This window comes from Thermobia domestica, chromosome 5 (genome assembly GCF_964235325.1).
Source record: "Thermobia domestica chromosome 5, izTheDome1.hap1.1, whole genome shotgun sequence".
Lineage (NCBI taxonomy): Eukaryota > Metazoa > Arthropoda > Insecta > Zygentoma > Lepismatidae > Thermobia > Thermobia domestica.
This window is the reverse complement of record NC_137458.1, coordinates 145,132,342-145,158,094: the sequence shown is the minus strand read 5'-3', so window position 1 is coordinate 145,158,094 and position 25,753 is coordinate 145,132,342. Positions and strand designations below refer to the sequence as shown.

Here is a 25,753-nt window from a genome sequence, read left to right as displayed (position 1 = left end):
CACTGTTTTTCTTCTGAATGACTGTGCAGTATTTATAAGTAAGTATTATATGCGAATAGATATTTGGAAGATCAAATGTTAACAAAGGCGTCTTACAGTTATTGCGGAAACAAGATGGTGGAAAACATTCTGCTTTGCAGACAACGTTTGGTCGTATTCGAACCCAGAAAGTTCTTTGAGCTCGGAGTTGACCATAACAATGAGGAAAATTACTTATATCAAAAATATCAAACCAGAAGTTAGGTGTGTAGCGAAAGAGAATACAAAAGATCTTAATAAGTGTAATACAATTCTGACAGCACAAGTGTTCTTGAGAATATTTCAAGTGACGACCCCTTTGTCAAACTATCTCCAAACACAGGGTGCTAGTGTATTGTAGTCGTATCGAATTGTGCAGGCTACTCTGTGCCAACAGAAAGAGCAGAGAGTTTATTTTGAATCTGTTAAGAATGCAGCGTTAAGATTTGCAGAATGAACCAATAACAAATTTGCATAATTGGAACGTGATTTCTTTGTTTCTACTCACCTGTCAACAACTCGCCTTCGGAGGTGAAAAAGGATGTTTCGTTATGAATGTGAAGATGAAGCTGCTTCTGATTCAATGACTAGGTACTGCATCGAAGCATTCAACACAATATTCGATACGATAATTTCGAGTATTTCTTCAAGATTCAAGAAGAGAGATACGGATTGGGTAAGGATTGTTTGGACCCTTGAAACTTCAACCAAGTAAGAGAACTTCCAGACACAGCTTTCAATAACCTTACCTTCTGAAATAAACTGAAGCCAGTAAAGGAATTTCCAAAGATTCTATGAAAGCATTCTTTTGGAGTTTTCAAGGAAGTGGAAATTCTTCAAAGTCAGTCTTGATGACAAGTTCAATCGAGAAGAAACGACTGATTGTGCTGATGGCACAAGTGGTTCAGAATTAGAAGAAATACATTCCTTCACAGCGAAGGCGAGTGCAAAATATGTTGAAAAATTGTCCAATGTGCTTTTTTAATTTTGCAGGGTTGTAATTTCTTCAGTAATGCGTTTCCAGATTTGCTACTAAGCATACAAATTTCTATTGACTTTGCCCATAACTCAGGTAATATGTCAAAGAAGATTTTCAAAACTGAAATACATTAAAAATAGTACCATGTCTCAGGAACATTTAGAAACATTTATGTTTAACTCTATTGACAAGGGCTTGTTAGAGAATGTATAGAATGAAAATGTTCGATAGACTTTGTATCATCAAAACATAGTACACTAAAACGTCTACTAATTTCGTAATATAGTATACGTATTCCTTGAACTTAATGTACGAGTAATACTTTCAGCAATTCAGGATAATATGCTGATGAAAGAATACATGGATTTTAATTGTTAATACTGTTGACTTATTATAGAAAGAAAGTTGTGCAACTTGATTTGTGACATTGAGGTACTAGTGGTTCTTGTGGAAAAAAGCACCAGCGACCCTTAATAATGCCTATCCTCCTCTGCTGGTAACAGGGAGTTTAAAACATCAAGTGAGCAGTCTTTATCGATTCCTGGGATTCAATTTCATTCTAATTAATAATTGGCTTTGTTTGCTAACTAATAGAATTTGTACATATTTATCACTTCAAGCTGTATAGAAGACTAATACATATTTTGCTTTTTCTTCGCTTTACTTATAGCGATGTAATGTTCATCTATATTGTAAAACTTTGTGTAATTTCGTCTCATATAAGGAAGAGGTAGAGCAGATAATAAAAAGAGTGTCCGGAATCGACTCCCACTACCAGTTTTATTATAAAATCCACTATATGAGTATTTGTACAAATACTATACAATTTGGTCTCTATTTAAAAGGGTGAGTAAAAGGTAGTCTTTGACCGAGTGGTCGCAGACAGGATCTCCAACAGAGCCCCGTAGCAGGCTAAGAGGAGTGGAGTTAAGGAACCAATGCTCCGTAGCAAGCAGAGGCAGGTTAAGTTGCCAACAGAGCCCCGTAGCAGACTAGAGGCCTGGGGTTAGGTTACTCCAAGAGTCCCGTTGCAGACTAGAGGAGGGTCACCAAAGAACTGGTCCCGAGTTGCCTTCGTCCATCCAATTTATAGGGTCCTTTTGGGTGGCGGTGGCGCTGTTGCTCCGATGTCGTCTTCTGCTCCATGGGAGGGGCCAGAAGCCGTCGTCTGCATGTGATTACAGGTCCCTCTGGTGGAAGATCCTCTTGCCGAACCATGTGGTGTTGTTTGTAAACATTCAAGCGTGGAACTGCTTGTTTACGACATCACATAGGATATTACACCCCCCGGCTTGTTTAAAAAATAAGCCGAAGGGTTATTTTTCTTTATATGAGGGTTGGCAACACTGAGGTATCAAACACAAAAAAGCACTAAAACATTAATAACACTTGCAACACACAAAAAAATCACTTTTCGGAGCAGTAATAAGGTAGCGGAAGAAAGCACTAAACAGTTAGTCCCTAATCACAGGCAGGATCGGTGCATTTATATATGTCACTTCATTTCCCTCGAGGTAGGGCTGTTTTAAGCTTTGGCTTAATACACATACATTAGTTCACTTATAGTGAGTGGTGTTGGAGCGTGTACTGTCGGTTGCTCCATAGTTAAAATATTGGTATTAAATGTGTCCATCGGAATTGGAGGAGATATTTCTAAGCGAGGCGTTTTGGATATTTTTGGTAACGAGCGAAGACGGTGATATAATATGTATAAAATAGTAAGACTTAGGCATCCTAAAAAAGTTGCAATTAATACGGTTATATAAAGATAATTTATATTGGAAAGTTCTGATTCGAACGGCGTGATTTCTTGGTCACCCTGTATAAGGTGTAAAGGTTTCTAAAATATTTGCACTAAAGATATGTATTTCAATAAAATAATCCAATTTTAAATGTCAATGACAATAGTAATGATGGTCCTGAATTCCTGGTCATTCTGTATAATGTAAGCGTGGTCATAACTTTTGGAACATCCTGTATAATATTTATGTTGCATAATGTCAGTGACAATATGTAGTTCACAGAAGAAAAGAAAAAATATTATCGATGATAATGTAGAAATATGTTAGCTGTCCTTGTAAAAGATCATTTGCCTTTTAAATGCGGAAATGCAGATGTCAGCATTCTTTCATTCAGTTGCAGAATAATGAATCAGCTTTTTATAAAACAAAGAGGAAATGAATGTTTGTGTCGTTATGAAGAGTGTTTTTATCTGCTGAACTCGCGTCTCTGTATTTCTTTCTTCTTAGTGGTGAGTACTGCATTTTTTTTTCGCTCGTGTAGAAAATAAAATGAAGTTATTTATTCTTGTTCTATATGATCTCTGTATTCATGAAATGGCTTAATCCGGTCCACTGAAATCTCCTGTATTGTTTGACGATATGAATTTGGAAATTTGATCTTATAAAGATTAGGATTAACTCTTTCGATAATTTCTAGAGGTCCTACATATTTGGATGAAAATGATTCTGGTATCCCAATTTGACGATTGGGAAAGAATACAAGTACTTTCTGTCCCTTATCAAAATTAGTTTGTTGATGTTTGCTGTCAAAATATTTTTTCTGTTTATTATAACTTGCGATTAAATTATCCTGAACGATCCCTCGTATCTTATTCAAATGTTCTTTGTTGACACTCAATGTTGGAGTTGACGCTAATGCAATATCAGAGATGGTCTTAGGTTCGTATCCATACATGAGGAAAAAAGATGAATATTTAGTTCCGGCCTGCACAAATGTATTAATTGCGAATGTTATGTATGGAATTAGTTTTGGCCATTGATTTTGATTCTCCTGTACAAAAAATTTAAGAGCGTTCTGTATTATTCTGTGGAATGTTTCCACTACACCCAGATTTTTGTGGTCATACGCTGGACAAAATTTAAATTCAAAATTGTAGAATTTTGCTAAGTTTTGCAGTCTCTTAGCGTTATGTACAGGGTGTCTATCCAAATACAGGTATGAAAAAGCTCCGTACTTAAGAATAATGTCATATATGAGAAATTGTTTAATTTCTTCTGCTGTGATGTTGTCTACAACTCTGGTGACACAGTATCGCGTGGACATTTCTATAGCAACTAGTATGTGTTTGAATTTTCCATCTCCGACCGGCACTCGCCCAATTGAATCGTACTGCCAAGCAGTGGCAATGGGTTTAGATGGGTGATGCAGCAATTGGCCCGCTGGTTTAGCTGGTAACTTCTTTAGTTTTTGACAAAGATTGCATGTCTTTATTCTATTGGCTATGTAAGCTTTCATGTTAGGAAAATAGTATTTCCTAAGCGCCGACTGGTATGTTTTGGTATATCCAAAGTGTGGTGCCATTGGGTTATTGTGTAAGGCATCAAACCACTTACTTAATAAAGATTTCGGCACACAAAGTAGATATAACAATCCTAATTGGGGATGCTTCTGTGTTCTGTATAATATCCCGTCCTTTAGAGAAAAATATTTTGCGGCTCGAAAAGTAGACAACTTATTAGGTTCCTTATTTTCCAAAACAGTAATAATGTCAGAGAATGAAGGATCTTTTCTTTGTTCTTCTGCTAAATTTGGTAGGATTATAGGTTGTTCAATTTGGAGAGTAGTGTCTAAAGAATGGGATGCAAATACTTTAGCATCTTCCGTGTCCGAGAAATTGTCAATTTCTTGTTTTTCTCCCTGTTTAATCTCCTGTTTATCTTCTAAACGACTAAAGATGTCCGCTGGGTGTAATTGACTTTTAATGTGTTGTATTTCGAAATTGTAGTCTGCTAAGAATATTCGGTAGCGACTAAATTTTCCAACTTTGTCCGCTTGTGTTGTGAGAGATGTCAAGCATTTGGCGTCTATAAATAATTTAAATCTTCTATTTAGTAGGTAGTATCTAAATTTTCTCAAAACATAAATTAAGGCATACAGCTCTTTTTGCCAAGTGGATGCTTTCCTTTCACTTGGTGTAAAACGTCTACTAGCATAGGCAACAACACGTTCTTGTTTCGTTTTTTGGTTATAACATGCTAATAAGCCTCCTGCGGAGATAGAGGAAGCGTCGGTATACACACGTATTTCCAGTGAGGGATCGAAGTGAAACAAAGATGGCGCGTGTATGATGTCAGTCTTAAGTTTCTCAAATAATTCGTCATGCTGAGAGGTCCATTTAAATTTTGAATTCTTGTCTAAAAGGCACTGAAATGGTTCTATTTTTTCTGAGAAATTTTTGATATGTGCTCTTAAATAAGAACATAATCCTAAAAAACTTTTCAGAGTTCTTTTAGTAGTTGGTTTCTTAAAATTTCGAATCTTGTTAGCGATTTTGGGTGAAATCTTGATTTCTTTCCCACTAACTGTGAAGCCTAAAACGTCCAATTCTGTGTATAATAAGTGGGTCTTTTTTGGACTGGCACGAAAATCATGCTTTCTTAATCTTTTAAAAAGTAATTCTAAATCCGATAACTGTTGTTTCCAATTTTTACTTCCTATGACCAAATCATCAGCAAAGGCAGTTATACGGGGTGGTAGGCCCTCTAAAAGCATGCGTACAGCTATACTGAGTCCGGCGGCGGAACTGGAGTGACCCATGGTACACCTCTGGAATTTATATGCCTTTCTAGTATGGTTGACCTCAAAAGTCATGTATTTTTGGCTTTTGGGATGCAACAATAGCTGGAAATAGGAGGATTTTATGTCAATTGTGGATATAGAGTTTTTTCCTCTTAAAACGTGTAGAATATCCTCCGTATTTTGAAATGGTATACTTAGGTAATGTGAGAACCTATTACAAGCCTGGAGGTTCAAGACTAACCTGAATTCCGAAGTCCCTGGCTTCTTCACAATGAACAATGGCGATGAAAACGAATTATCGCTAGTTTCCTTGATAATATTTGCGTCTAAGAGTTGCTTAATTTGTAAGTCAATTTGAGGTCTTACTGCTAATGGAACCGGAGGAGATCTTTGATGGAAGGATGCTCCTTTGTCTATCCGTATTTTATGTATATAACCTCGGAAATATCCAATGTCTGTTGGTGTGTAGGAAAAAACATCTCTATATTTAAAGAGTAAATCTTGTATGGCTTTCTTTTTTTCTTCTGATAAATCCGGGTTTATGTCAAACAAATTAATATCAAAAAATGATTTTGTTTCTTCTAATCGATCCTGAATTTCTTTGTCTGATCTGTAAAAAGTTTCGTCATCATGGCCATTATCTTGACAATTACCCTGTAAATCTACTTCTTGAAGATTCTCTTCTACGTAAGCAATTGGGGTGCTCTTTACTAACGTTACCGGTCTACTAGTAGAATTTGATATTAATAAAGTCAAATTATTCTTAGGTACCTTAGTAGGTAACGTTTGTAGTCCGTATTTGTCCAGCAAATTTTCTAATGGAGAGATGAAAAAATATTTATTATTCTTTTGCCGATTCTTGACACTAATTGGTAAAAAGAAATGTGACCTGGCTGGTATGGTAACCTTCCGAATTGTAAAAACATCAGCCGACTTGTGCTGTTTTATTGTGTGCATAGCGTTAGCAGATAATTTTTCCTGGGTGTCAATTTCAATTGGATACTGCGGAGGCCGTGGTTTCTTGTATACTGACAACATGTTATTCTTTAAGTCAATTTTGGTCTGTAATCGATTTAGAATGTCTTCACCGAATAAAGGCAAAAAATCTCCATGTTCTAAAATTCTGAAATAATGAGAAAATGTTGTTGAGCCAATTCTGAATGTAATCAAAGCTATATAGCGTAAATTTACGACAGAATTCTCAATTCCTCGTAGATTAGTGCTAAAAGGAATCAATTTTGTGTATGGTGGAAGCCAATTTTTAGGCCAAAGACTCAATGAACTGCCAGTGTCTATGATTACAGGATACTTTTCTTTATTAATTGTCACATTTATTAATAATTTATGTTCCTGATTTAACATTTTAATGTTCTCCCTTCTATCTGATAACGGAGCTACTGCATAAAGTGATGTATTTGCCAATCTTTGTTGTTCACTTTTTTCCTCGTTCTCGGCCCTCAGAACATGTTCTTGAGAGGGTTTGTCCTGGGGCCCCCCTAGGCGTTTCCCTGCTGATTGTTCTTATAACATGTACTGGAAGAATGACCTTTCTTATAGCACGTACCGCATACTGTAACTGTTTCTGGCCTAGGATTACTATTATTATCTTTATTGTTATTTTTAGAATTGTTCTTATTTCCATTTCTCTGCCGATTTTGATTTCCGTTATTTGTACTTTTCGACCTATAATTGTTACGGCCACCTCTCCTAAATTGTGAGTTCTTTATAGCATTTTGAGCTACAAGAAGAGATAGTTCAGCCATTTGATTTGCTAATTTAGTGAAATCTAACGAATTACTTGCACTGGAATTACTAGATGTACTAGGCGCGGGGGGTTCGGGAGGGGTATTCGGATTAGCAACTTGGGGGGAAGGATTTGGAATTATCTGATTTTGTGATGCACCCTGTAGCTGTGGTGCTGAAGGTGTAGGAAAAACTGAAGCTGGTTGCTGGTATTGATTCCAACTAGGTGTTGGGTTACATATTGGATAGGTCAGTTGTTGTTGATGCACAGGGAAGGAAGCGCCAGCGATTGCTGATGAATGCAAACTGCTGACTGGTGTACTCTGATCGCAGAGTGAATAAAATGTCTGTTGTAATTCCACGTAATCACGTTTCTTCATTAGGTCATTAGCTTTCTCGAGGTTGTGTAAATGCGTTTGTAAGGCGTGAACAGTTGTAAATGTTTCTAACGCTATCTTTTGCAAAAAAGTTTTCTTTAAACCTAAGGATAAATAATTTATTTTCTGCTCCTCGGTGGCCTGAGGCAGAACTTGTCTAATGACCCTTAATTTTCTGAGAAAATAAGCATCTACTGGCTCGTTTTCACCTTGTTGGACTTGAAAAATTTCGAATTCCGCTCGATATGCCGGTAATCTTGGTCTACTCAGTGCAACTAATTTGTCTTTTAATTGTTCATAATTAAGCGCGTCTAACTGATTCTGGGCCTTTAACTGTAGTACTAAATCAAGTGCTACATCTTGTAAGTACATAGGTAATAGTTCTTTCTTTTTCTGTTCATTCCATGAATGCAACAATGCAAGATGGTCAAAAAGCATAAAAAATCTATCGGGGTCCTCCGTAACGTGTCCCGAATACTTAGTGAGGTGTGGTATATTAAAAGAAGGGCGCGAATTCTGCTCCATGTTAAAAATGTTTTCTGGAAAAGTGTTTTTACCAGTTCTAGTTTGAGGCATAAACAAATTCACTTCACTAAAAGCACTAACACTTTAAAATTCACATACCTTCCAAAGAAAAAAAGTCCACTTCCGGTTAATAAAAATACTGTCCGGTAGGGGAGTATTCAGAGCTTATTCTGAGTCGGTCAAGCCTCCACCATGTAAAACTTTGTGTAATTTCGTCTCATATAAGGAAGAGGTAGAGCAGATAATAAAAAGAGTGTCCGGAATCGACTCCCACTACCAGTTTTATTATAAAATCCACTATATGAGTATTTGTACAAATACTATACAATTTGGTCTCTATTTAAAAGGGTGAGTAAAAGGTAGTCTTTGACCGAGTGGTCGCAGACAGGATCTCCAACAGAGCCCCGTAGCAGGCTAAGAGGAGTGGAGTTAAGGAACCAATGCTCCGTAGCAAGCAGAGGCAGGTTAAGTTGCCAACAGAGCCCCGTAGCAGGCTAAGCGGCTGAGGTTGGGATTCCCAGACAGAGCCCCGTAGCAGGCTAAGCCAGGAGATAGGATAGGCGTAGTCCCGTAGCAGACTAGAGGCCTGGGGTTAGGTTACTCCAAGAGTCCCGTTGCAGACTAGATGAGGGTCACCAGAGAACTGGTCCCGAGTTGCCTTCGTCCATCCAATTTATAGGGTCCTTTTGGGTGGCGGTGGCGCTGTTGATCCGATGTCGTCTTCTGCTCCATGGGAGGGGCCAGAAGCCGTCGTCTGCATGTGATTACAGGTCCCTCTGGTGGAAGATCCTCTTGCCGAACCATGTGGTGTTGTTTGTAAACATTCAAGCGTGGAAATGCTTGTTTACGACATCACATAGGATATTACAATATCAATGCTTCTTTAAGCCGCAGCTGCTGTATCTAAGTTCTTGCAAGAGAGTCAAGTAAGCAATTCCAAAATATACTACTTGATATTTATGCTCCCTTCAACCTCTTACCTCTTGCCTATCTATCTATCTATCTATCTATCTATCTATATATATATATATATATATATATATATATATATGTATAAGTTGATTTATGATCTCACGGTATATACAACCTAGAAATCGTGTAAAATAAAACAAATTCTTCAAAATGCCTGTTCGTTACTTTCTTTTATTTTCTTCTGTCGCAATGGCAGAAAGAAGGAATTGGGTACGGCACCCTACTCCTTTCTATCCATTGGAAAAACACCTGGGGAGAATTCTCTAAATGGCTTTTTCAACAACAGCTGTTGTGAGACTCCCACAAAATCAGGAAAGTCTTCCACGGTTATTCTATCCTATTTGGTAATATTAATGCCATTCCAATTTCAGCAATTTATGGGAAATATTTCTTACAAAGAATAAACTCCGTTAAGTACAATTGAAACAACTGTCCAATCTTTAGTGTTATTCCGTAGTCAAATAGAATTTCGGAAATGTTAGGTACAACATTTCATTAGTTATTCTTGAGTTAAATTTTATATTTTCTCTTATTGAAATTGAAAATCCTTTTTCTAAGAGAAATAATTTCCCCTTACTATACGTATTTTCTATATGGAGCCAGTTTTAGGGTTTGGTTTATCCCATATTGCTAGTAGCAGACCAGTTCACACTGCCTCTCAACTCTTTCAGTAATAAACTACTTGCATGCTATTCAAAGTACATGCATGATAAAACATAATACAATACCCTATTGTTCCTGTAAATTTTACCTGAGATGTTAGTGCAAGGATGACCACAGATAGGAATAACATGAAAGACCATGCATTCGGGTTTCCCCAATCATAATATGCTTCAGCCATTGCGATGAACGACAGTTCTAACCCCGAATCAACTAATTCACCGACTGGCTTTGTTAATTCATATGCAATAGTTCCTGCTTGAGCAAACACTGAAGCTCCAAACAAGACGGATGTAATAGAGCATATAGTTCCGATCAAAAGTGCATCCCTGCAAAGAAAGAGCAGCATATTAATGTTGAAATAAATATCAATATAGTTACAAACAGATAGCTTGGATCCTAAATGCCCTAACTCAAAAAATAACATTTTCCAGGAGTGAAATTTGAAATCAATATCACATGAACAATTCATATTTGTGTTATAGTGACAACCAAAACCATGATTATGTAATCTCTGGTTTCAAAATTTACTGTATACCTAAACATATTAAGTACAATAAAAATGAATGAAAACACTAGTCCTTTTTTTTCATTTTTTAAAGTGAGGCATTCACGCAATTCATATAGATGATCTGAAATAGATCACACACTGCTCTGTGTGAAAATTGCAACACTAAGCAAGATACCTGTGAGCGGTATGAAAGATTGACTACACGTTCGTTTTCTGTCTATTCAGTAATTATTACAAGTTCACATCTGTATAACACCTCTAACAATGATCAAACAGTATGGTATGAAACCTCTACGTGCTGCAAGTCAGGGCATCCATTTGCCGTGACATTAAACCCAATATACGTGAAATGTGTTCCTAAGGAATTGGCTGCCACCTTTGTATCAAGTCCATAAGACATCGACATTCTACTGGAGAACAATGTGTCGACGAATCATATCCTATATATGTTTCATTGGCAACATTTAAGGAAATCGTATTTGCCAGAAGAGCAGAGGTATCCGCGGTTCCTTCAAGAAGAATTTGACATTCTTACATATATGTATATGACTGGTTATTGTTGTGCTGAAGTAATGCAACTGGTGCTGAATGAGTGAGAGGTACAACTCGGCCTCTAGAATCACCTTGACGTGCGGTCACTGCTAACAGACCCTCAATATACACCAGCCGAGATCGTTTTGTGTTTTTAATATTTAGTATGAAGATAACATAAAACGTAAGAAATATAGACTTCACAACTAAATATACCGATGCGATGTTTGTTTACTCCTCAGAGTGACGCCTAGCCGCACTCTCTCTTCCCCTCAGCCAATCAGAATCCTTCACATCCATCGATAGCAAACCAATAAACACTCACAATACTTGGAATTTTAAAATTAGTCATCCTTAGAAGCGTTAAAAGAAAGACAAAATACGTAAACATTTACTGCTTTACACTTATTAAAGTGTGACATAATAATTCATGGTGAAGTTTATAAACTTAAAAGTTTGAGTACATGTAATTTTTCTATAGAATTAATTGCATGAAAATCCTACTTCAATAAATTAATTCTACTTTTCTGTATAAACTCATTCAACTAAAGATTAAACTCATAGGTTTATGCCAGTAAACTACTGTAAGGCACTCAGAGCTCACGTGAAAACCAAATAAGATATAATTTATAAATATATATTTTTATTTTACTGGGACAATTTCTTATTCTTGGACTAAGTTGGCGAAAGATTGAAAACTCTTAAATGCAAAAGGAATCATTGACCAACAAGTCTCAAAACATAAACAAAAACAATTCCTAACAATATATAGTTAGGAATTGTTTTTGTTTATGTTTTGAGTCTTGTTGGTCAATGATTCCTTTTGCATTTAAGAGTTTTCAATCTTTCGCCAACTTAGTATATGTTTCATACTTATATAATAATTGTCTGATAGCAGATGGAATTATTTTTGAAGATGAACGTTTTTGCTCATACCAATTCTGTAGGGAAAATGATCAATTGTCCTCTCATATCAGAAAAGCAAACAGACGTTTGAAATTGTCACGTGTTAACATTGTCTATTTTACTGGAGAATAAAATTATACCAATTGCCGTGAGGGGGACCTTTATCACAGAAGCTTTTCGCATCTACCGAAAAGACTCATGAATGAAGAGGTTCGATGTAGTTAAAATGGATGTGACCACATCATGGGATGTCAGATCTCTTTAACGTACGGCCATGATAAATGGTACGACGTCCTCAGTCTTAAATCAGATGCTGGGGTACGGTAATTGCTGTGAAATTGTCTGCATCAATAGTTCGACATCATCTCCCAAAGGCGGAAGTGGTAATATACGTGCCTTTCCAACATTGTCCTTTGGGCCAAAATTGCAAACGACTCTCGTGTAAATGGGAACGTAAGTATTATCGCTGGTTAGTTAAATGGAAAAGGTCAGTTTCAAACAGTTCTGCTTCAACGAGTTTCATGGTGACAATCGCATACGCCGTAGGTGCTTTTGCCGTAAGGTTAATATATAGTGTTAATTGTCAATGGTAAATTTAGTAGTTGTGCAGCCTCTAGAATCCTTCGCTATCTAGCCTCTGTTCAAGATATCAATATCTTACCAATGGATTTTTGTTACCGGTTGGGACGTCTTCCATACGTCATTAACGGACTCCGCTTTTGTAGCGGAATATCCGAGAATCTCTTACCGTCTAGGGGCGGGGGGAGGGAGAGAATACCTTGTTCTGCCACTATAATTTTCTGAGTTATGCATTTTTAGATAAATCAGATTGCAAGTCTAAGAAAATAACTTGCCGCCTTAGCTCAACGACTAGTAGATTTTGAGATGTTCATTTTTGAAGTTTATTTTATCACGCCTTAGGCAGCCTGTAGATCTGAAACTAAGCAATGCTTAGGAAACGTTTATTGGTATTATTTTACTTGTTTCCATGAGAAAAGACACCTCCGAGCGTTTTAAGTATATTTCAAAATACCTTATATACTGTATATATAACGTCCTTGTTACTCTTAAACTAAAATGCAAAAAACACAAATTTTGCACCATGCAAATATCGACAGGGGAAATTCTTCGGAATACTCTTATGATACAAGAAGGCTGACAATGTGACCAATTCAACATAAAGATGTATTTTTTAAAACGGCACACATTACAAATCAACATGTCGAAAGAAAAACTTACAATGTTACATTTCTTATTCATTGTAGCAAACTAAGGACGCTATAGTATCACATATATCCTAATTTTAATGGCCTCTACAACAGTAACAACGCAAGTGAGACAGAAGGGGCAATGCATATCCAGAGTACTTTAGCGCCTAATACTACGATCATGATATGACTGATTTCGAATGAATACGAACAGTTGCAAGGTATTGAAAATGTGTTATTTAAAAATACTTTACATTTAAAATATGCTTACAAGGGACATCACCCAATTGTCCGGCTCCGATTTCAATGAAATTTCTTTTGCTGATAGAGGACATGTATTTATTATTTGTGATGACAGAAATTTTTGCGATGATGCATGTTTTCTATTTTTCGATAACTTTTAAGAGTTGTGATGTGGTTATTAGAGATTATTGCAGAAGTCCCTTACTACCCTTTGTAAACAGAGTGTTAATGAAAGGACAAGCATGTAGATACATATAAGGCTTAGGGGGAAGTCGTATGGTAGATATGACCTTGACGGCAGCCATCTTGAAATCCGCCATTTTGAATTAAGGTCAAACTTTTTAAATAGGAATAGGGTAATACGATACATAATTTCAGGATAGAAATTAATCAGGATGACAATGGTGAAGTTAGTTTTAAGATGCGCCTATATGGGGAAAAGTTACAGGCATATTAATTGTTTATACTTACTTTGTGCGTAAGTCCCTTATCTCCGCTTCTAACCCGCGTATTAATGACAATAAGAAGATAAAAGCTTCAGTAATACATATTATGCCTAGAAGGAAATAATACGGTAAGGGTATCCTTGAAGGTAGTAATTTTGAAATCTCCCATTTTGAATTAAAGTGAAGTTTGAAAAATGAAAACCATAACATGTACACCTCATTGTAATAGCAAATTTTCCCAAAAAGCCAATGGTATGCTTATTTTGTTCTATATTTAACCAGTATGAATTTAGGACTGCTTCTAATGTGCACCAAACGTCCATTATTGGATCTTTCAAATTGGCAAATTTTGACCGCGTATTTTAAGATTCCAATTGTCACTTTGCAATTGTTGCCATGCCTCATGTTTTCTAAATTGATTACATTATTTAAGAGTTGAGATTTGTCAGTTCATGAATAGTGTTGGGATAAGCATTCAACAATCTTTCTGAATTTTCAAGACTTGCAATGTAATTACGTATTTATTTGAAACCAGAATACATGAGGAACCTATCAATGGACCTATGTAACGTAAAGAAATACAAATGAAATATAACAAATTGGTATTATACGAACACAAAATTATTAGGAAATGTAGCCTACATGTTGCGCAAACGACAAACAATAAAATATTTTTAATAATTACAACTTTAAAGGAACTGCAGCAATGATGGAAAAAATCAAGGAAGCATAATATGACTGATCCAAACACGCTTTTTGTACCATGGACATAATATGAAAACAGGTAAGAGGTGTAGTTTAGTCAAGTTTCCGGTCAATACTGATTATAAATCTTACACACATGAACCTTCGACAACAATCGCTAGAAACCAAATGATTTTTTTTCTGACTGGCTAAAAAATTACCATAGAATATATATAATAAAGAAATAAATATAAAACAAAACAAAAGACCATTGATTTAGGAATATACAAAAATCATATCTCGTTTTCCTTTTTTAACTGAATTTTCATTTGATTTTTCGTCTCATCTACTATCCATTACAAGCTGCGTCTTCGGTATTACATGAATGCAAAGTTGGAGTTCTTTGGTTGTGTGATAATTCATGGCAGTAAACAAGTTTTTGAAGGGCAGGTAAAGGAAATAAATAATTACATGGCATAGGGAATAAATAATTATATGGCAAGTCTTCGAAATTCAGAAAGATTGTTGGATGCTTATTCCAACACTATTCATGAACTGACAAATCGCAACTCTTATAAAATGTAATCGATTTAGAAAACATGAGCCATGACAACAATTGCAAAGTGACAGTCGGAATATTAAAATACGCGGTGAAAATTAGGAGTGTTGCCAATTTGAAAGATCGAATAATGGACGTTTGGTGCACACTAGAAGCAGTCCTAAATTCATATTAGTTAAATATAGAACAAAAATAAGCATACCATTGGCTTTTTTGGAGAATTTTCTATTAAAATGAGTTGTCACATGATACGGTTTTTCTTTCTCAAACTTCACTTTAATTCAAAATGGCGGATTTCAAGATGACTACCGTCAAGGATATCCTTACCGTATTACTTCCTTCTATGCATAATATGTATTACCGGAGCTTTTATCCTCTTATTGTCATTAATACGCGGGTTAGAAACGGAGGTAAGGGACTTGCGCACATAGTAAGTATAAACAATTAATATGCCTGCAACTTTGCCCCAAATAGGCGTATCTTAAAACTAACTTCACCATTGTCTTCCTGATTAATTTCTATCCTTAAATTATGTATCGTATTACTCTATTCCCATTTAAAAAGTTTGACCTTAATTCAAAATGGCGGATTTCAAGATGGCTGCTGTCAAGGTCATACCTACCATACGACTTCCCCCTAAGCCTTATATGTATCTACATGGTTGTTCTTTCATTAACTCTGTTTACAAAAGGTAGTAAGCAGGCCCTTGCTGGCCCACCGGTACACCGGGACGTATCTGCGCCCTTCGAAAGATCACAGTATAAATAATGGCACAAGTTTTTAGTAATAAATTCTTACAGTTTTGTTGGTAAAGAACCCGTGAAATGTGCAGTGCGCCCTTTACATTAGGCGCCCTTGCGAAACCACATCAAAGATGAACGATTTTATTCACTCTTCTGTATATCACAGTTCTGTACAATAAATACATACATTTACTATTGGTAAAGAACCCGTGAAAAATACAATGCGCCCTTTACATAAAGCTCCCTACGAAACTTTCACATTATAGATAAGTGGTTTAAGTTATGCTGTATACCAGCTTTGTATAATAAATTCAAATTGTGACAGTTAATAAAGAACCTGTGAAGGGTACAATTCGCCTTTTACCTAAGATGCCCTGCGAAATATAACGATATATTGATTGTTCCTGTGTGTTTTAAAGCAGTGTTCTGTTAATCAGTACCTATTGTATTACCAAAATATAGCTATATTAATTTCCGTGAAGTCTGGTCTTCCTATCACCACGGCATGGCGCGTCCTCAGGTTGTGGATCGAGAAGAAGGCCTCTGGATACAGAGGTTAGCTGCGAATATACTGATGAAGCAGTCGCCGACAGACGACAAGGGGTGATCCTCCAGGTTGGGGATTTGGTGTGGGGCTAACAACGTCATCCTATTAAAAAAGGTTGTTCAGGTATATTCGCAGAATCATCGGATCAAAACTGGTAACTTGGCATGAAATCAGCAAAGTATAATTGACATGAGATTTGGAACATGGAATAAAAGAAGTCTTTTTTAGGGCAGGCGCGTTAAAATTTGTAACGAATGAGTTTAGAAATAGAGGATGGACCTAGTGGGATATCAGGAACTTAGGTGAGAAGGAAATGGAGGAGTCAAGTCGGAAATTTCACGTTCTTTTACATGAAACAAATTAAAAATTACCAACTAGGTACAGGGCTTTTCGTTCACAAACGAATAATACCAGCAATTACATGGGTTAAATTTGTTAATGATAGATTTTCTTTTACTTCTGTTAAGGATCGGTGGTGTAACATTATTGTTTTAAGTGCACATACCTCAACAGAAAATAAGGATGACGATAAAAAAGACAGCTTTTACGAAAGAATAGAACGGATATTTGATCAATTCCCGAAATGCCATATGAAAAGTCTGTTAGGCGGTTTCAATGCGAAGGTAGGACGAGAGGGTATTTTCAAGCCGATTATAGGGAATAAATGTCTGCATAAGGAAAGTTGTGACAACGGCGTTAGAATCGCGAACTTTGGAACATCCAGAAACCTTATCGTGAAGATTACAAAATTCCCACATCGCGACATTCATCAATATACCTGACTTCATCAGATGAAAAACACATAAGCAAACTGGTCACGTTTTAGTGGACAGAGGAAACAAGTCTAGCACAACTGATGTTCGGTCATTCAAAGGAGCTGATTGCGATACTGATTACCAGCTGGTAGCAGCGATAATAAGAGAAAGACTGTCGTTGAATAACAGAAATATTCAATATCTGAAAACAGAGAGATTTAATTTAAAGAAATTGGAGGAGAGGGGAGCTAGATTGAAGTGTCGAATAGATTCTCGGTTTTAGAAGATTCGGAGTGCACTAGTATTCAGGATACTTGGTTGAAATTAGAGATAACATTAAAATTTCAGCAAAAGAAATATCGGGGCACGCAGAAATACGTAGGAACAAACCATGGTTCAACCAGGAATGCACTAAAGTAGGGGAAAACAGAAGAAACAGCGTTGGCTACAAAATCCGAACAAATAACTACGTAAAATGTCATTGGCATCTGGCGGAAAACTTCCGAAACTTTTAGAACAAAGAAACGCGATTTTTGAAAGCTAAAAACTCACTTGACTAATTAACTTGAAGATAATAGTAAAAACAAAAATATTCTGGACATGTATAAATGCATAAACGAACTTAAGAAATGCTATCAACCATGTGCTTATATATTAAAGAAAGCCAACGAAACAGTTCACACTGATCAGGATAGCATCTTAAATAAATACAAAGATTTCTTTGACGATTTGCTTAACACATAGCCGAAAACCAACGTTCGTGGAGAAAGTGGATATCATACAACATAACCGTATATTCCAGAACCTAACAAGACAGAAATAGAAATCGCCATTAAAAATTAAAGAAACACACTCATCTCCGAGTGTAGACGAAATTCTGGCTGACTTAATTTTAGCTGGAGGGAGAATATTATAGAGCAAGATACACAAAATCATTCTTCTTATCTGGAACAAGGAGGAATTACAACAAAAGTGAAAAGAATCAATCGTTGTTTCAGTTCAGAAGAAAGATAAGAAAACTGATTGTAATAATTATTGAGGCATTTCTCTTCTGTCAACATCCAATAAATCCTCTTAAACATTCTATTAGCAAGATTGACGTCATGTGCAGATGAAATTATTGGAGATTATCAGAGCGGATTTAGGTAAAATCGATCAACTATCGACCAGATATTTACCATTTGACTAATACTTGAAAAGAAATGGCAAAACAATATCCTGGCAAATCAATTATTGACTTTAGACACGGGTAGGAGGAAAACATTTACAACATGTTTACAGAATTTGGAATACCGAAAAAGGTAGATTAATTAAGATATGCTTAAATGAATCCCAAAGTAAGGTTCGAGGAGAGAAATTCTTGTTCATGAACTTTCACGTTAAGAAGGGCCTGAAACAAGGAGATGCGTTGTCACCATTACTATTTAACTTTTTTCTAGAGAACACTGTGTGGAAAATCAAAGACAGCAAGCAGGTCCTAGAGCTGAATTGTATTTACCAGGTTATGGTATATACTGATGAGGTAAATTTAATAGCGCATGATAGAACAATAGAAAGGAATGCAGAAATCTTAATGAAGCTTGCAGGGATATGGGCTCAGAAATAAATGCAGAGAAAACTAAATACATGGAAGTTTGTCGGGATGGTAATACTGAATTTTGTGGATGGTTAAAATATCGAATAATACTTTTGATCAAGTGGATACTTTCAAACATCTAGGATTAAGATCATTATTAACAGACCAAAACCATAATCACTAAGAAATTTAATGTCAACTGAAAGCAGGGATTTCATGTTATTGTTCAGTTAAAAATTCACGAATTCTGTGTTGTCGCGAATTCTGTTGAGGAATTTGTAACTTAAAATATAAAACGATAATCATGCCTGTTGTGCAGTATGGTTGCGAAACATGGTCACTGAGTCTGAGGAAAAATCGCAAAGTATTTGAAATCAAGATTTTTGGACCAATATTCGTACTCCAAGAGGAGCGGGAATGGGAAGTGGCGGAAACTTCATAACGAGGAAGTGCATAATTTATACATTTACCAAACATTGTTAGTTTCATCAATTCTAGGAGCGTCAGGTGGGCTGGTCATGTAGCCAGAATGGAAGAAATTAGAAACGCTTTCAAACTTCTAACTGGAAAACCAAATAGGAAAACGAGCATTAGGAAGACCGAGGCAAAGATGGGAGGACAATATTAAAATGGTTCTCGCAGAGATTAGAATATAAAGTAGAAACTGGGTCCAGTTGGCTAAAAACAGAAATCAACAGAGCTTTTGTAAACGCGGCACTGAACCTACTGTATCCATAGGCTAGAGAGTTATATTAATAGAGCTCTATTAATAGAGCTATGTGGATATATTTACCTTCTTTTTATTTGACAGAAATGTTATTATTGGAACTAAAAAGTTTTTCTCTAGTAAAGAGGATTTCGATTCGAGGTTTCCACAAATTAGCTATTTAACAACTAGCTGATTTTGATATAAATGGCACCCATATTATATATATATATATATATATATATATATATATATATATATATATATATATATATATATTGTATGGGCGCCCTTTTAGTTGACTTCTCCACCGCCCTCATTAGTATCCCAACATGGCCTGGTAGTAAGGGAATTCTGCAGTAATCTCTAATAAGCACATCACAACTCTTAAAAATTATTTAAATGATATTACTAATTTTGTGCAAATTACACACACACACATACTTTATGAATACTTCATGAATTTGAATAATATGGTTAAATGAACAAACCGACTTAACTATTTTATCCTAATTAGCAGTGTAGGACGTGGTATCACGCAAAATTGAAAAATCCTTTGCTAAATTTGTCCCACTTTTCACGACATCCTCGCAAAGCTGCAGTCCACTTTTAAGGGCTTATATTGAACTTTGTCGTTAAGAATCTCTCGTAGGATGATCCAGATAGTCAGCTCAGCGGTTTGCATCCTCATTCTGATGAGTTCTACAACCTTTGGAAATGAACTCGTATTGCACGAGCTTGGATTAACAGTTGCAGGATTTAACCCAATTATTAATTATTATATCCAATTATTATACTAAATTTGTACCATATCGCCTGCATTTAGCTGTTCATCTTAAAAATGAATCATACTCTAGTTATGAACATTTAATTAAGATGCTACACGAGAAAGAGGCACGAATTATTAACAAATTTGCTATTATAATTCCATGTGATTTTAGAAAAAGATGTTGCCACAGACACAAAAAATTATATTCAATTTTCTGACAGGACTGACAAGTTTAACTTCTAGCGGATTTTCATTTTATGAAGTTCATGAATTAAAAATTTCTAAAGTAACTTTAGACTTACCCACATCGTTTCTAATTTAACTGTGGCAAACGAAAAATTGATTTTCCAAACACACCAAGAAATTGTACAACTCATGTGTACCACAGCAACGAACGAACGATTTTTAATCACACTTTTAAATATCCAACTGATAGAGCAACATTTTGATCTGATTATACAAAACATTTTCGATAATAGAATCAATGTTGCATTAGTTAAGCTACCCTTGCTAATAATATTATACAAGGTAATCCAAATCTGTGAGGCACTTTGATGAAACAGAATGTATTACTTTTCTATCAATATTCTAAGACATCTTGTATCTTATGATACAATAAAAGCAAGCCTAGACATCATTCTAGAAATTCCTATCATCCGGGATGGCAATCATCATTTTCTATATAAAATATTTAAAAATGGATTTTTAACAGATTCATCTTTACCTACAAACACCTGAATTTGCCATATGGACGTAATCAGAATTTTTCTGAACTTAGCCTTTTACTTTGTCAGAAGCATGGTATGCTTGAAATCTGTAAATTTCACACCCAGGCAAAATCCCAGAACACGGATTGTCTATATAATCATATTTTTCGTGACATTACTGTTAATTGCTACATTAAGCCAGCGCCAGGCCCGTGCTGGCCCACCGGGACACCGGGACGTGTCCCGGTGCGCCCTCCGAAATATCACAGTATAAGTAAAGGTACAAGTTTTAATAATAAATTCTTACAGTTTTATTGGTAAAGAACCCGTGAAAGGTGCAGTGCGCCCTTTACATTAGGCGCCCTTCCGAGACCACATCAAAGATGAACGATTTTATTTACTCTTCTGGTATAACACAGTTCTGTACAATAAATACACACAGTTACTGTTGGCCAAAAACCCGTGAAAGTCACGCCAATTACATAAGGCGCCCTACGAAACATCACATTATAGATAAGTGGTTTTAGTTATCCTGTATACCAGCTTTATTTAATAAATTCAAATACTGACTGGTAGTACAGAACCTGTGAAGAATACAAGGCGCCCTTTACATAAGATGCCATGCGAAATATCACTTTTTTATTTCATTCTTCTGTATTTCAGTTTTGTATTATAAATTCATACAGTTGCTATTGGCAGAGAACAGGTAAACAGTATAATCACTTACAAAAATATTATAAAGTTATATAGCTATAAAACGAAACAATGTGATACATCAAGAATAGTTTGGATAGTCAAAGGTACGATGCATTCATGAAATACTACACTGACACTAGTCTCTAATTTACGATTTTTACGGCATCGAAGCTTTCACAGTCTTAATATGCATCCATATATCCGAGCATATTCATTGTTTCTGTGTGTTTTAAAGCAGTGTTCGAATAATCAGCACCTGTTGTATTTCTGAAATATAGCTGTATTAATTTCCGTAAAATGTGGTCTTCCTGTCACCACAGCACGGCGCGTCCTCAGGTTGTGGATTGAGGAGAAGGCCTGTGGGATATAGAGGTAAGCTGCGAATATACTGAGAAAGCAGTCGCGGACAGACAAGGGGTGATAATCCAGCTTGAGAATTTGGTGTGAGGCTAACCTCATCATCCTGTTAAAAAAAAATTCAGATAAGTTTGCAGAATCCTCGGATCAGAACTGATAACTTGGCAGGAACTCCGCAAAGTAAAATCGACATGAGATTTGGAACATGAAATATAAGAAGTCTCTATAGGGCAGGCGCGTTAAAATTTGTAAAAAATGAGTTTAGAAATAGAGGAGTCAAGTTCGTGAAGAGGAGGAAATTTTACGTTCTTTTACGGGGAACAAATTGAAAATTACCAACTAGAAACAGGGCTTTCCGTTCACAAACGAATACGAAATATCAGCAATTACATAGGTTGAATTTGTAAATGATAGATTTTCTTTTACTTCTCTTAAGGGTCGGTTGTGTAATATTATTGTTTTAAATGCACATGCCCCAACAGAAAATAAGGATGGCGATTAAAAAATACAGTTTTTATGAAAGAATAGAACGGGTATTTGATCATCTTCTGCAATACCATATGAAAATTCTGTTAGGCGGTTTCAATGCGAAGGTAGGACCAGATCGTATTTTCAAACTGATTATAGGGAATAAATGTTTGCATAAGGAAGGTTGTGACAACGGCGTTAGACTCGTGAACTGTGCAATATCCAGAAACCTCATCGTGAAGATTACAAAATTCCAACATCGCGACATTCATAAATATACTTGGACTTCAACAGATGGAAAAACACATATTCAAACTGATCATGTTTTAGTAGACAGAAAAGAACAGTCTAGCACAACTGATGTTCGGTCGTTCAGAGGAGTTGATTGTGATAGTAAGAGAGAGACTATCGTTGAATAAAGGAAATATTCAATATCGGAAAACGAAGCGGTTTTTTTTTTTTTTTTTAAATAGATGAGAGTCAGGTGAGAGGGCAGCCAGATTGAAATGTCGACTAGATTCTCGGTTTTAGAAGGTTCGGAGTGCAGTAGTGTTCAAGATACTTGGTTGAAATTAGAGATAACATTAAAATTTCAGCAGAAGAAATATTGGAGAACGCAGAAATACGTAGGAACAAACCATGGTTCAACCAGGAATGTACTAAAGTAGCAGAGAAGAGAAAATAGAAGAAACTGCGTTGGCTACAAAATCCGAACGAAATAACTACATAAAATTTCATTGTCATCTGGCAGAAAACTTCTAAAACTTTTAGAACAAAGAAACGCGACTTTTGAAAGTTAAAATTAATTAACTTGAAGATAATAGTGAAAACAAAAACATTCGGGACTTGTATAAATGCATCAACGAACTTAAGAAAGGCTATCAACTTCGTGCTTATATATTAAAGAAACCTAAAGGAACGGTTCTCACTGATACAGATAGCATCTTAAATAGATGGAAAGATTTCTTTGACGATTTGCTTAACACATAACCAAAAACTAATGCGCGTGGAGAAAGTGAAATGCATGCAGCATAACCGTATATTCCAGAACCTAACAAGACATAAATAGAAATCGCTATTTAAAAAAAAAAAAGTTAAACACACATCTCCGGGTGTAGACGAAATTCTGGTTGACTTAATTTTAGCTGGAAGGGAAAAATTGTAGAGCAAGATACACAAACTCATTCTCATTATCTGGAACAAGCAGGAATTGCCACAAGAGTGAAGAGAATCTATCATTGTTCCAGTTCAGAAGATAAGCAACAAATTATCGAGGCATTTCTCTTCTGTCAACATCCAATAAATCCTCTTAAACATTGTATTAGCAAGATTGACTCCATACGCAGATGAAATTATTGGAGATTATCAGAACGGATTTAGGTAAAATCGAACAACTACCGACCAGATATCTACCATTCGACTAATACTTGAAAAGAATTGAGAGAATACAACATCCTGGCATATCAATTATTGACTTTAGACTCTGATAGGAGGGAAACATTGTACAACATGCTTACAGAACTTGCAATACCGAAAAAGGTAGATTAATAAAGATATGTTTAAATGAATCCAAAAGTAAGGTTCGAGTAGAGAAATTCTTGTTCACGAGCTTTCACGTTGAGAATGACCTGAAACAAAGAGATGCGTTGTCGTCATTATTATTTACTTTGTTCTGGAGAACACGATAAGGAAAATCAAAGACAGCAATCAGGTCCTAGAGCTGAATTGTATTTGCCAGGTTATGGCGTATGCTGATGATGTAAATTAAATAGGTAATGATAGAATAATAGAAAGGAATGCAGGAAACTCAATTAACGCCAGGGGCGGATCCAGGACCGCTTCTGGGGGGAGGCGGTGTGTTGTCATACTGCTACTTTTAAGGGCTCCAAACTTTGGGATGGGTTTTATTTATATATATAAAATAAGAAAGTTTCCTGTTCTGGGGGGGGGGCGATCGCCCCGATCGCCCCCCTCTGGATCCGCCCCTGATTGACGCTTGCAGGGATATAGGCTTAAAAGTAAATGCAGAGAAAACTAAATAAATGGAAGTTTGTCGGGATCGTTTTATGGGTGCGTTAAAATTCCACATAATATTTTCTTTCGAGAAAGTGGATACTTTCAAATATCTAGAATCATTATAAACAGACCAAACCATAATCACTAAAAAAAAAAATTATGTCAACTGAAAGCAGGGATTTCGTGCAATTATTTAGTTAAAAATCTTTTGTTGTCACTAATTCTGTTGAGGAATTTGTAGCTCAAAATATAAAACGATAATCATGCCTGTTGTGCTGTATGGTTGCGAAACATGGTCACTGACTCTGAGGGAAAAACGCAGACTGAAAGTATTTGAAAACAAGATTCTTAAACCAATATTTGAACTCCAAAAGGAACGGGAATGGGGAAAGGCAGAAACTTCATAAGGAGGAACTGCATAATTTTATACCGTTTACCAAACATTGTTAGGGTCATTAAGTCTAGGAGGATCAAATGGTCGGTTTATGTAGCGAGAATGGAAGAAATTAGAAACGCCTTCGAAGTTGTAACTGAAAATCCAAATAGGAAAATGACCGTTAGGAAGACCGAGGCGCAAATGGGAGGACAATACTAAAATGGTTCTCGCAGAGATTGAAATATAAAGTAGAAACTGGGTTCAGTTTTCTAAAGACAGAAATCAATGGAGAGCTTTTGTAAACGCGGCAATGAGCCTCCTGCGTCCATAGGCGTGCTATATTAAGTTGTTGATACATTTAACTTCTTTTTATTTGACAGAAATGTTATTACAGGAACTAAAAAGTTTTTCTATACTAAAGAGGAGAGGATTTTGATTCGAGGTTAAAATGGCACCCATACTTTCTTTCAAACTCTCTCTCTCTCTCTCTCTCTCTCTCTCTCTATATATATATATATATATATATATATATATATATATATATATATATATATATATATATTCCCGTTTGTATGGGCGCCCCTTTTAGTAGACTTGTCCACCGCCCTCATTAGTATCCCAGCACGGCCCTGGCCAGCGCTATCCAAAGTGGAAGAATTTTGCTTACATACAGCAAACTAGATCCTGCTTACAATAAGGAAATCGGTGCGCATAGCTCGTCAAATGAACCACATCGTTGTTAAGGATGAAATGGAGCATTCTCTCACTTACTTCTTTCCACATGAAGATTATGAATATATCAAAACAACCCCTCAACCTACCCACCAGACATTCGGCTAATTTCGCTCTAGAATACCACACGCTTCTTGTCAACTATAGTTATTTTAAATTACTTTCATCCTACAAACTATCAACAAACAGTAACATTACTTTATGGTCTTCTCCAACAAGATTAGAACAATTTACAAAGTCATTTTTCAGAACTACATTTGCACCAATCCTTTCCATAGACCATTTTGATTATATCTCGTATCATATTTATCGTTTTACTCGCTGTAGGCATAGCTCTCCATTTTCTACATAAACGGTTACAATCACGAGAATAATAATCTCTTTTCCTTTCCAGAAAGATG

The 25,753-nt window shown here is 36.0% G+C and overlaps 1 protein-coding gene across 1 annotated transcript in view; it reads right to left on the bottom strand.

The window, feature by feature from the left end:
* Nucleotides 1-25,753, bottom strand: part of LOC145684700 (sodium- and chloride-dependent glycine transporter 2-like) — a 290,540-nt gene that overhangs the window by 187,578 nt on the left and 77,209 nt on the right. Inside the window, exon 4 of the mRNA XM_081757078.1 lies at nucleotides 9,908-10,145. Coding sequence (XP_081613204.1) covers nucleotides 9,908-10,145 — 238 coding nt within the window. The remainder of the gene's footprint in view (nucleotides 1-9,907; nucleotides 10,146-25,753) is intronic.